We start from the raw sequence: 12,966 nt of genomic DNA, 5'->3' as shown, positions 1-12,966 counted from the left end.
AGCCAAATTTAGTACTGCTTAATCTGCAATTTCCCCATTATGCCAGTTAAAGAATTGAATATTAGTAATGCAAATTTCTCTAAAGCAGAACTGGAGGAACACTTGTTATTTTTAACAAAAGCTATTTTCAACTATTCCCTTAGTCACTGTGTGTTTGAGTTCCACATTTTTTACTCCAGATGCCTTTCCAAACAAAACCTCAAACCTTTTTTTCCCCTCGCAGGATCAAACCAAAGATCTCTGGCAAATTTGTAAATCACTACACTATGGCGCCACTAGCTAAACCAGCTTAAGTCGGTTAGCGTAATTAGCTCACCTTAAAAATAATATTTGATATATTTGAAACAGAGCCATATTTAAAAATGTAAATGACAAATTTATTAATTGTAATTTCTTAATGAATGACAATGGCATCCTGAAACATACTGGTATAAATTTTAAAGGATTCCTTTATAATATCAACTTCTTCAATCCTTTACATTTCAATGCATCTTTAAATCTAGTGATTAAAAAAAACAACTTTCTATTTCTAACTCCCTGATTCAATGTATTGCTGTTAGCATAACCAAGCTTACTACATTCATAGTAGAGCATAACGTTACTACCCTGTCCCAACACAACATATATAAATAGAGCTGAGATATGACCCACAACAGTTCCAAAAATCAATCACCAACAATTTATCATTAACAGAACCAATGCAAGCCCCAAGCCTCAACAGAGCCACATCCCACCTGCCCAGGCCAGGGAAGGAGAGGGGGGACGGGCCACTAATGACCCACTGGGGTTACACACACAGCACGACCAAGCATGACAGTGTGTTTACTACCTCGCTTTAGGAAAGTAGTTGCTCTCTCCACAAACCCTGAGGGAAAGGAAAATGAATGGAGAAGAAAACTGAAAAAGATAACATGGATGCAAAATTAAGAATAAAAGATGAACTGAGGGGATACAGAGTATATATAAAGAGGAACAGAGAAGGACAATGTTTGTTTCTTGGTTCACCAGTACTGTAACATCAGTATAGAAGGAATGTCTTCTAATAAAGTCATTGTTTTGGTTTGTTCAACCTGTGACCACTAGATGGAGATAACGTCCTATCATATGACACAGACACGGAGGTAATTACTGAAGACTTGCTTTTATTCCTTTCAATACATAGTTTATCAGAGAAAAGCCAAGATTCTCATGATTAACTAACCTACCTTTCATTTCAAATACACAATCAAAGCTATCTCACCTGATTTCTTCTTCCCAATGGGTTCCCTGTTAAAGAAAAGAAAACATTACATGACCACACCATACATACCAAAATGGAATGGAACCAGCATACCAATAATATTTAACATAATTCACAAACTCATGAAGGTCCCACTTAAATAACTTAAAAACAAACATCAACAGCAATAGAACAGCATCCCCAATTATTCATTTATACTTAATCTCACTATCATTTAACATGTATACTGCTGGAGGAATTAAAAAAAAGGAAAAAGAAATGATCTTTACCCATCAGATCTAAAAACTGTCACGCAGGAGAAAACAGATCCATGTCTGCAACGCAGGCTAATGTGAATAAAAAGCTTTGAGATAGCTGATCCCGAAAATCCGGGCTGATGTTAAATTCAATACAGCATCTGCCGTGTCTGGTTTAGACATTATCCAGATAAATAGACCATCACTTCACAGCAAGAGTCAGGAACTGATTCAATGGCCAGATGCCTCAAAATGTCACTGGTGGCTAATGCTCAGCATTTGCCTAATGCTCAGCATTTGCTCTGTTTGTCCCTCATTATCTAAACGGCAGACCCTTACTTTATAGCCTACCAGTGCCTTCCTTTTTTCCATCTCACATCTTCCACGTCTGCTCAACCTACTGCTTTATCTCCCTTGATTGTTTTCCTTGGCAGCCACTCTGTGTCCATTTCTCTGCATCGACATCAATGCTCTCAGCCACATAAAGGATTATTGGATTGATAGAACTGTTAATTGCAGAGACCTCATCTCTGTGAATGTTTACCTCCAAGCTTGCCAATTAGGGTATTACGAAAAGAAATACTCAGGGCGACCAACTAAATGGACTACAACAGATGAATCTGTGCGTGCACTGCATGTGTATACTTTGTTTTCATACAGAGAATAAAGGTGAAGAAGTTTTGAAACCTCAAACTAAACTTTACAGTAAACAACTGCTCACAGAAAATCGCTCCATCCCTCCCTGTGCCTAATCTTCTCTCTGGATTAGGTTATATGACGTCCTTTTTTTCTATAATGATCTTCCTTGCATTTTCTTTCCTTTTCCTTGCCTTCTTCTTGCAACACTTCCTCTTTTGTACTTCTTTCTTCCTTTTTACTCACTGACCATCTACTTCCTCTTTACAATTGAGTTCTCCTGTCCTCTCCTTTCCTCTCCTCTCTACTGCTCTTAAGAAGAAAGTATAACATGTCTTACTCGTTGCAGTAGATTTATAGGCCATGATAAATCTTCTCCTACAGTTGCTGTACAGCAGCCTTGTTGTCAGTCAGCCAAGCAACAGGCTGCACTAGCAGAAAGCAGTAATCCAATTTCAATAAAGACAAACCAAGGTCCTTCCTATATTCATCTGCCTCAAGGAATCACATCTCTCTGTCTCTCCCCCATCTCTACTGATACATGCTTGGGGCTTTGTATGAGGAGTAGGGAAGTATGGGTCCTTGGCAACCTTCCCCGAGGTAAGAAAGGGGAAAAAAAGACAGAGGATGTGTGAGAACAAACAAGAGTGCAGACTGGGTGTCATAACTTATAAATATAGATTCATATTCCACCGACAGGCTTCGGAAACTTTTAGACACACTTTTTGTTTGGTATCAGCTTACAGTTGCCATGATCTGCTATCTTGATACCACCAATAGAGTGAAAGGTTTTCCAATATCAGAGAACACAAATGCAAACTCTTCATACAGAGTGGAAAATAACACCCAAATCCTTGTAATAATTCCAGTTTTGGAAGAGATCTTTTCCCCCCACAAATTTACTTGAATTTACTATTTAAAGTAAGAGTAAGTACACACAAGTTAGGGCTGTTTTAAATTCCAGTTATTTAGCTAATGTCCATCACATTTTATACTGAAAGTGGCTCATCTTGTCAAAAAAGTGAAGTAAATATAATCAAGCAGTCTTCCTAAGACCTGGCCCCAGTAAAGTACTTGACGGCAGCACACAGCAGACTTCAAAGGAAGATTAAATCTGTCCACATTATATATGACAATATGGCAGGCTGTTGCAGGAGCTCATTTCACATTCAATCTTCATAACAGCTTCTTGTCCTGTTAATTGTCCTTGGGCGTGAACCCCCAGCTGCTCACTCAGTGCATGCTACTGCTGAATGGCATTATGGCATTTATAAAACATCAGGATGTGATAGGTTTATAACATAAATATAGTCACAGGCTTTATCTATTGGATTTCCTGACAGCTGACAACACACGTCAAGATGTTTCGACGGAGACGACATGACTACGCTGCCTTTCTGCAGCTGTTAGCAAAATTAATTAATTAAATAAAACATCTCTAGGGTCTACGGTTTCGCTGAAGGCAGCCATCCATAACCCCTACAGCCCTAAATGTAAGCTTAATAACGACACATTTGTGTTACTTTTAGTGCTGGATATTGCGCTAATGTGTTGAGAGTGAGATTATCGAGAAACCATGTGGACTCAGCTGTGTAGAGGCTGGTGTCTGCACTCCTCTCCAGCAAAAATGCAAGCTCAGCTTTAAAAACAGGACCTATTAAGTGTGTTTCTGCTAGAAAACCCCAACAGAAGGCTGAGCGGGTGTATGAAATTATATTCATTAGAGGGTATAATGAATGTTCATTACCAGCAGATCTCGCAGGACATGGCATAACATGAGCCAGTGGAACAATGACTTACCATTGTATACAAGAGGAAGGGTTTTTAATAGTTAAGGAGATACGTGAGGGTGTGTTTGGGTACATGTGTGCTACTCACTCCTTGGGTGGGTTGAGGTCTTCAGGTCTGGTCTCAAAAAACACTCTGACCTCCTCGCACTGGGAGATGTAGACTGGCAGCTGAATGAGGGCCTGTGTGCACAAACAAAAGACAAACATCCACATTCAGTTTTCTTTATTAGTCATTACTAATCATTACTCATGCACAGCTATTCATTTTTTTATCTGGCTGTTTTCCACTTGCTCTCAATCAACCCTCTAAAGGGGAAGCAGGAGAACGAATAATCACTTCACCAGCTTGATGTGGCAAAGCAGAAGAAAAAAAACAACTCCCATCAATGACCTTGTGGAGACTATCCCTCTTAGCTATGAAGAAAATATGCAACTCCTCCATTTGCTGGCAAGATCAGCTCAGAGCTACCCATCAAGATTCCTCTTCTGGTCTCTACCTCTAATTTTAATACTCCTAAGTGTTTCAGCTTTGTCCTTCCAGGAAGCACAGCCTAGCTCCTGGACTCTCTGACACATGCTGATGTAACGTCAGGACTGACGGATGTGGAATGGAAGCCAAAGACGTAACCAGAGTGTCCTTGTCCCATGCACTATGTTTTCCTTGTCATATGTAGGACTATGGGTCCAGCAGCTTGTGTTAAAGAAAAGATGAGACACTACTACAACTATTTCTTCTTCTACTACTGTGGACAAATTCGTACAATTCTTTTAGCTGTAAAGCCATACAGAATGCAAATGTGCATTTGTGTCCTCATTCCTGTTTGCTGATTCATGGTAAATATTAGGCTTCAAAACTATTAGGCTTCAAAAAAAACCTTGTGTTGTTAAGACTTTCAGAGGACCCACACGACGTTTAGTCATGCAGCCCAGGATGTTGAGCCGTAACTGAGGTCAGAGTGCAAAATCTCTGCCTGCTGCAGAGGATGCAATCCTTGGATTTATTTCCATCCACGTGTGAGCATGTGGCTTGACCGCTCATTACAATTCTCCCCAGGGAGGAGACAAGAGGGAGGCTCAGGGTACATTACGGCAAATGGACTTTATGGGTGTTCTTTATAGAAGGCAGCATTAAGGTAATTGCACGCGTGTGTGTGTGTGTGTGTGTTTGTGTGTATTCTCCAAGGAAAAATATATAATGGAAATGCAAGACCAACCTCTCACAAGGTACAATACACTGTGGCAGTGTGGGTCAGTGTATAGTATCCTCTCACATGTACATACATATAGTGAATGTTTAATTAGAATAAAGGGCATCTTGGCCATATATTAAAAAATATCTTGATGCTCATGTTATCTGCATAAGTGATTTTTGTACTGTTCCACACGTATAGCAAGGTCTAAATAAATCTCTACAGAGTCTTTTTATGTGATTGTTTTTTATCAGCTATTTGACCTTCCCAGTGATCTCTTTTTTTCTGTTTTTTTAATCCAACCTTTCATCCAACTTTGCTTCCCAATATGAAAAACAAGGTTTCATAACCAGGGAAATTTGAAATGAGTCAGTACAAAGCCTCAGCTGCACAACAGAAGAGATGACTCAGCTCTTCTGTAAGAACAACAAAGTTGTACCTTGTCAATCTGACTACATGTGGGGGTGGATGAAATGCCACTTTTGATCCTCCAGTAAAGTTTTGACTTGTTTTTGCCGCTACTGCGATAACTTCTTCGCTGGCAGTGCTTAGCTCTGACATGTATGATACTGCCAAAGGACTGATGGATGTTTTAAATCACTAACAAATGTGTGGGACACAGATACCATATTGCTTGAATTTAAAAGCAATATGGTAAAGGGACTGACTCTTATTTAGTGCTTTTCACTGCAAGTCAGTGTTGCTAACATTCACACTCTGATGAACGCATCAAGAGCAATTACCCAAGGACCCTTTGGGCATGCAGACTGGAGCAGCTGGGGATTGGACCATCAACCTTCCAGTTAGATGCCCTTCTCTACCTCCTGAGCCACAGCCACTCCTGGACCACATTAAGTCTCACTCTGCTTCCATTCTGTCTTTAAACATAACTTTAATAAAGCTTATATGCACTGAAACATTTTAAAGGCAGGCATCCTTAAACCAATAATGCTAAGCAGGTATATTTTATGGCTTTTCATACATTTGCACAACTTCAAATTTGACTGTGGCAATTCCACTGAAATTGTCTCAGCCGTTCCCATAAAACACCCACACCCTCAGACATGAACCAGCAACTCTACCCTTTCCTCCTCTACCTTTATTTTTCACATAAGTGGTTAAAGATGTTGCCTACCAGCTGCACATTCCTTTAACCCCAGATGACACAGAGCCCCTTCGGTCCTCTGCATTGTTCATCATACATAAAAGCTTTACTCTCAGGCCTGAAGAATTGCTGTTTTTACTGGTGAAGAAGTGACCAGTCAGTTCCACCTTAGGAAGCAATTTTGTTTTCAGTAATGGTTTCACAAGGGTCTTGATGGAGTAAGAGAAGTAAAGCAATTAAAATATAAGGCAGCTGAAAATCGTAAAAGCGCGAGTACAGGCTAAGTCAGAAGCAAAGTTTCCTTCGTAGAGAGACATAAGGAAATGTTCGTGCATGTTTTAAAGGCCCAAGTCACGCCTGTAAAATTTAACAAAAACATAGCCCGTGGTTGTGTGGATATGCTGACTGGAGCTAGCTCAGCAACGGGAAAATGCTTTGCCTGTGGCAACCACCACAACTCCAGAAGATATCTGCCTTGTAGATATGTATCCATAAAAAAGCACCTCACTGAGAAAGATGAAAATCTTTAAACTGCTATTCGACTTTACTTCAGAGGCTAAAAAGATGAGCATCAATCATGATTATTTTATATAGGCTGTGGTGGTTGCGTTGCTGTTGAAATGAAGCAATTACTTGCTAGCTGTTGGCAGTTATACGGTTTAACCTCATCTGCAGTGGAGCTTGAGAATGTAGAGTTGCATGATTTTCCTTTTCTTGAGGTTAAGTGAATAATAATCTCTCTGGTAAAAAGCAGTGTTTTGGGCTTGACAAGGCACAAGTTTTGCATCATCCTTTTTTTTCACTTATGGAATGAGCTGCGGTATTTCAAAATGACAAAACAGACACCACACACACACACACACACACACACACATTACAGCATGCTTGCACCCTGGCAACATTCATCAATTGTCTTGCTCTAGGGGGTCATAAGGCCTACATTTTGTGTGGTGTAACAACATTCTCTTCTCATTTAGCTACATAGAAACTTTTTCCCCCCCTTATACACATCTATCCCTTGAGAAAAATTCTCCTTTGGCGTGTTTCTTTTTGCAGGAAGGTCAGAGTCTACAACAGAGCACCTGGGGACCTTTTAGAACACATCGGCAGAGTGGATGCCTGCGGTCACAAAGACTTGCTCCGGGATGTTTAGCATGCCACACACCGCACAGTGCCAATTTAGATCGCAAGGGCAGCAGCATTATTCATAAAGCTGCAACAAAGTGAACGTATAAATCTTTCTGTTATGCAAATGCTGTAGTTTGACTACAAGCTTGACTTTACTTAATATAAGCATGTGTTTGGACGACTAAAAATGGGCCTGAATGTGATGAAAAAAAAACCGGGGAAAAAAAAACAAATGACATGCACAGTATGACAAATGCATTTTATAACATATATATGTTGATGCTTAGCAATAAGTAGAGAATTGCATGACGAATACTCACCCTACAGTATTCATTAATAGGTCTTAGCCTTTTCATTGCCACATCCCTGATGTGGCTCCTCCTAAACAGAATCTTTCCTGGAACGAACAAGGAAAATCAGATTTAGGAACTTAAATACTGCAACCTACCTTTACATATGTCAAGTTAACATGTTCATATACCTTAGAAAAAAATAATAATTCTAATCTTTTCCACAGCAAGTTTTCATATAAAATACACAAAAGCTATATTGAAAAACGAAACAAACAAAAACAAACAAAAAACCCCCCCCCACCCAAACAAAACCTTGATCGATTTCTTTAAGTAGTGACTTAAAAGAAAAACTTGCAGGTAGACTGAAGGACAGTGAAAACGGTGGCTTTTTCCAAAATGTAGTTAGTGAATTAGCATGCAGACACAACACAGTTGCATCATCAATAACAGTGACAGCACAATGAGGAGGCTAAGGAGGTGGGTGAATAGCTGGCCTTTCCAAGTTAATAAATGATTTAGGACAGGCAAAGAGTGCCTGTTTGACAGTTTAAACACTGCTCCCTTATTCTTATCACTAGGCACACATTACCACAGGCACGGGCAAGCTAGTTCACCATAACAATAACAAGAAATGGCTACAAAAAGCCCTCTTTTCTATTCAAAGGCATGTGAAAAACTTTCTTTGTTCTCATTTGGCAATAGACACACTGAGACATATTAATTTAAAAAAATACAGTATAGCAGGGCAAAAGGTTGTGTATGTAATGAGATCCTAAATGTAAGTGACAGATTACAATATTACCGCCATCAGGGAGTCCTGGTGTTTGCTTTTGAAACAGACTTGCTGACACATCATCCATCCATCCATATATAAAAGCTCCATTTCACTATTGTTACATAAAAAGTGGCTGCTTCTTTAACCCACGCAGCTTAAAACTGTTTATGCTAATACTTTTCTCTTTGCTCTGTGAATCTGAAGCATTCAAGAAAAGAAGTAATCATGAAAGGAAGGGCCAAGGTGAGACAGAAGTATAAAAGGTTGTACAAGCGTATACTGCTGACTGGAGTAGATATTTGTGGTGACTTCACACCAAAAAAAAAAGTAGATCTTGCACATTTTACAGAAAACTACCAACACCCAACGTTCAAAGAAACAACCTCCACACCCTACCCAGCTATCCCTGCTCTCACTACAACCTACAAGCTGACTCAGGTGGTAGACAAAACAAATGGGGAAAACCCCCAGGGTATTGTATAAATAACACAATAAAAGGAAGCTCAAAAGTAAGACAGTGAAGCTTACTATAATATAAAAAAAAAAAAAAACAACAACCTGCGGATGATGTCAGTAAAAGAAAAATTGATTTGTGTGGATATTAATTTAACCATCAGGGAATAATAAGTAAAGGGGGGTTCGTCTGATTGTTGGGGTTTTCTCTGTATGATTGTAGGCTCTTTACCTTAACTTTACCTTACAATTTAAAGCGTCTTTAGGCGACTGTTGTTGTGATTTGGTATGATTACCAGATGTGTCCTTGGGCAAGACACTTCACCTGTTGCCTACTGGTGGTGGTCAGTGGGCCCGGTGGCGTCAGTGTCCGGCAGCCTCGCCTCTGTCAGTGCGCGCCAGGGCGGCTGTGGCTACAATGTAGCTTGCCATCACTGGTGTGTGAATGTGTGTGTGAATGGGTGGATGACTGGATGTGTAAAGCGCTTTGGGGTCCTTAGGGACTAGTAAAGCGTATACAAATACAGGCCATTTACTATTAAAAAGATGAAGTCTTGGTGGTTCCTCAGTTGTTCTGAAACATCAATCAACAATCAATTTCCTCTCATCAGAGAGACAGCCTGGGTCTCCTTCCCAACCCTGGCAAAGTGGTAATACTGTATATCCAAATACCTTGTATTTATGTATAATTGTTTGAATGATTTGACTGATGATCTTGGAATCCGCAGTTGTTTAGAACTTCCCAACGTCTTCTTAGATCTTCACAGAGTTCCTTGGACTTTCCCCATTGTAGTGAGCATTGGTCAATCCAATGAGTGCTGCCAACAAATCCTTTTTATGTTGGCATAGACAAGCTACAAGCTATAGTCAATCAAGATCACTAACAATTAGTTGGTCTAGTCAAGTTAAAAGACATTGTAGAATAGTACCACTTTTTAAAAAGATTTAAGTGAATGTATGTATATATTTGAGCCTATAGATTTCTTTCTGACCCTGTGTGGATTACAGAAAGTCCAAAATAAACACAAGCTTGTCCACCCAATTCTAGTAACTTTGGCAGTTTTTTTGCTGTAATGCCAACGGTCAGTTGTAAGTTTTAGTCTACTGCCAAAAACAACAGTTATTAAAAATGGTGTGTTCATCTCTCTTGGTGAATCCCACAGGTTCAGTGTTTGGACAGAGTTTAAAAATGTGCACAATAAGCAATGCATCCATGATGGGTTTTTTTACCAAGGCTGTTAACTATTATGCTACTACTGTTTCCCATACTGCAGATAAATGCATCGCAACAATAAATAAAGATGTGAAATCTAGAGTCAACGAGCGTGGTCTGATTAACAGTAGACTTTAATATCTTACCACACTGCAAAGGACAACAAGATCATACTACATAAGGGAGACTGTTACAAATGAGATTAACTAGAAGAAGAATTAGAGAAGACATTCCGAATCTCTATGGCATTGGCAAGCTCTTGCCAGAGCAGTCGAGGGGATGCTGTCGGGACAGCACTGAAAAACTAAAGAGATTTGAAAGTCAACCCTCAGACACACTTCTCCTTCTCTATTTCGGTCTCTTTCTTCCTCTCCTCCCCTCATCACTCCTCAAGCAGAAAGTGTTCTTGAAGGTTTTCCAAAGCTCTCTGGGGTCAGGAGAGAAGCACTGACTCAACACTGCCCACTTTGTATGCACGGCAGCTCATGGATGCAGCCGATGAAAAGGGCTTATTTGGGCAGGGTGGAATGCTGCTACCCTGGAGCCATGGCTGAGGCACGGTGGACATTTTGGCAAATCTCAGAGTCAGTAGTGACCAAAAGTATCAAACAGCTTTTGTTTCCTGGGAAAACTGAGCGAACTAGATGGAGAAAAAAGGCAGGCCAAGATGGCCATACATAGAGAGGTTATTGTTACCTCACCCAAGCTGTTCTCAGAATCCCTCACATCTTAATAACTACATTCACCAACCTAATTAGCCTTTTTGGGGAGATTTTGAGATGCTTATACTTTTATATAACACAAAACGACTTGGGATCTTGTGACAAAACTGCGTCCTCGAGACCGTATTCGGATTTTACTTGACACGTGCATATATTCAGTCGGGACTTAGTAAAAGTAGGGTCGGTCTTGTATTGTATGTGACCTGTGCAGCATGCAGCACCTCCTGCCATGTCAGGCAGATAGTTCCTCAGGCAATAGAGTGCACAGAGAATACAAAACAGAGAAAAGAATGTTTTCAAAAGGACTCAATGCAGTTCTGTGAAAAACTATGTCCATATTCAGTAGCTTGAATTAGCAATCTCACAATTTATCTTAACTTTTTAAAAGCCAACCTGACTCTGAATGGTGGGATTAACACATCAAATGTATCATTTTATCTTTATGTCATTTATGAACCAATCTACAAAACCATGATGGCACCATCTATCTAAAGATAAAGAGTTGACTTCGTAAATGAAAAATACATAAAGTTATTTATTGGATTTCTAACATATTCCTTCCAAAGGCCAAAATCTGACCTCAGAGTAAAAATGCTGTCAATGCTTGTCAAAGAGAAGAAAGCATAAGTTCTACAGTGTGTACTCTTACTGACAAACCACTTTGCTGATGCAGAGATACCAAGGAGTAAAAACAACTTGGGGCCTTGAACAAACCAAACCAGAAAGGGAAAACCACTTCCGTACCTTGTGAGATTGGCCCCTCGTCTTTTTTCCAGACTTTTGCTTTGTAAGTGAATGTTTTAGGGTTTATTTCCCCTTGGCTGTCAACGAATACTGTGCAGTTCAGAAGACTGTTTGCTTGGGATCCCTCTCAGACAGGGGTCTGATCTGATGCTAGTAATGGTCCTTCATTTGAATCTCCATGTATTCAGCCACTCAGGATAAAAACCTTCATATAACATGCAAACAGCTTCACAGCAGCATTCCTAGAGGACGTCCCATGCAAATGTCCATGAGTCCAATCAGACCTTTACTTGTGGTGCCTTAGCAGCACCACAGAAGCAGCACTTTAGTGCCATCCTCAGTGGCACTAAATTTATTCAGACAATAAAAACAGGAAGCACACGCTCAATGTAGATGTTTAATGTATCAGTATGGAGTATGGGGTGCTTAGATAGAAAAAGGATGGTACGAAAAGCAATCTTTAAAAAAAAAAAAAAACTCCCTCTCCTTCCTTTCCTACTTAGATTTCATCAAACGGGGTGAATGCGTGTGTGTTTTTGTATGAGCATTCTCTCAATGAGTTCCAGACTTGCACGGGCATTTAAAAAAAAAAAAAAAAATCCTAACCCCCACACATCCCAAGCCTGGTGGGGGAGATGTGGGTGGGGTTGACATTAAGGATTTTCTTCCTTTCATAAAGGATTACTTTCAGCAGGATCTCAAAAGTTGGTCAAGTACACCCAAAGCCCCCTTTTCAAAACAAACTTTGTTGCCATTTGTATTTGAGAAAAGAAAATAGTGAAAACTAAAGAGAAGAAGTTATTTTAGCCAGTTCTCTCACTCTCTCTCTCTCTCTCACACACACACACACACAATGATGATTCAGCCAGGAGAATGATGGAGTTCAGTTGGGATTATCATAATGAATACCATGGAGTATAACATTCAGATTTCTGTTAAAAACACATGAAACACTGGCAAATAGTCTGTTTCTCTAAAAGGCTCCAGCACTGATTCACATAGATGGTATAATGTGTCTTTAGGCCATTTGCTGAGATAATGTGGTTCAGTCCAATGTTTAAAAAGTACATGAATTAAAATATTCTTGCTTAGTGGCAGAAATAATATGCTTATGCCCAACACCTTTGCTTCAGGTTGTTCTAGTTGGTTTCTAAGCGCACGTGTAAAAGATTAACTCGGCTTTCCTCCAGTTCATTTAAAGGTCATCATCAGTAAGTCATTGCTGTCCAGCGTGTTTGGTTGAAGGATCAAAGGGAGCACACATAATACAAGGACGTGACACTGCAGCAAGGACACGACACAGGAGTTCAAAAACCTTTCTGTATTGTAAGCACATGAGCTGTGGTTAAATCGCTCTGTGTGAATCAGCCCTTAAAAATCAAAACTTTGTTGATTTAATTCTGGCCGATTTATCCCTCAATCACTTTATGGACATCACATT

At 39.8% G+C, this 12,966-nt stretch overlaps 1 protein-coding gene across 1 annotated transcript in view; it reads right to left on the bottom strand.

The window, feature by feature from the left end:
* The window catches only part of sh3pxd2b (SH3 and PX domains 2B), a 35,054-nt gene that overhangs the window by 10,567 nt on the left and 11,521 nt on the right, over positions 1-12,966 (bottom strand). Inside the window, 4 exon segments of the mRNA XM_085174662.1 lie at positions 830-865; positions 1,241-1,266; positions 3,991-4,082; positions 7,646-7,722. Coding sequence (XP_085030788.1) covers positions 830-865; positions 1,241-1,266; positions 3,991-4,082; positions 7,646-7,722 — 231 coding nt within the window.

Source organism: Neolamprologus multifasciatus, chromosome 10 (assembly GCF_963576455.1).
Source record: "Neolamprologus multifasciatus chromosome 10, fNeoMul1.2, whole genome shotgun sequence".
NCBI classification, from domain to species: Eukaryota; Metazoa; Chordata; class Actinopteri; order Cichliformes; family Cichlidae; genus Neolamprologus; species Neolamprologus multifasciatus.
Note: the sequence above shows the minus strand (reverse complement) of the source record. Positions and strands in the feature narration are given on the sequence as shown.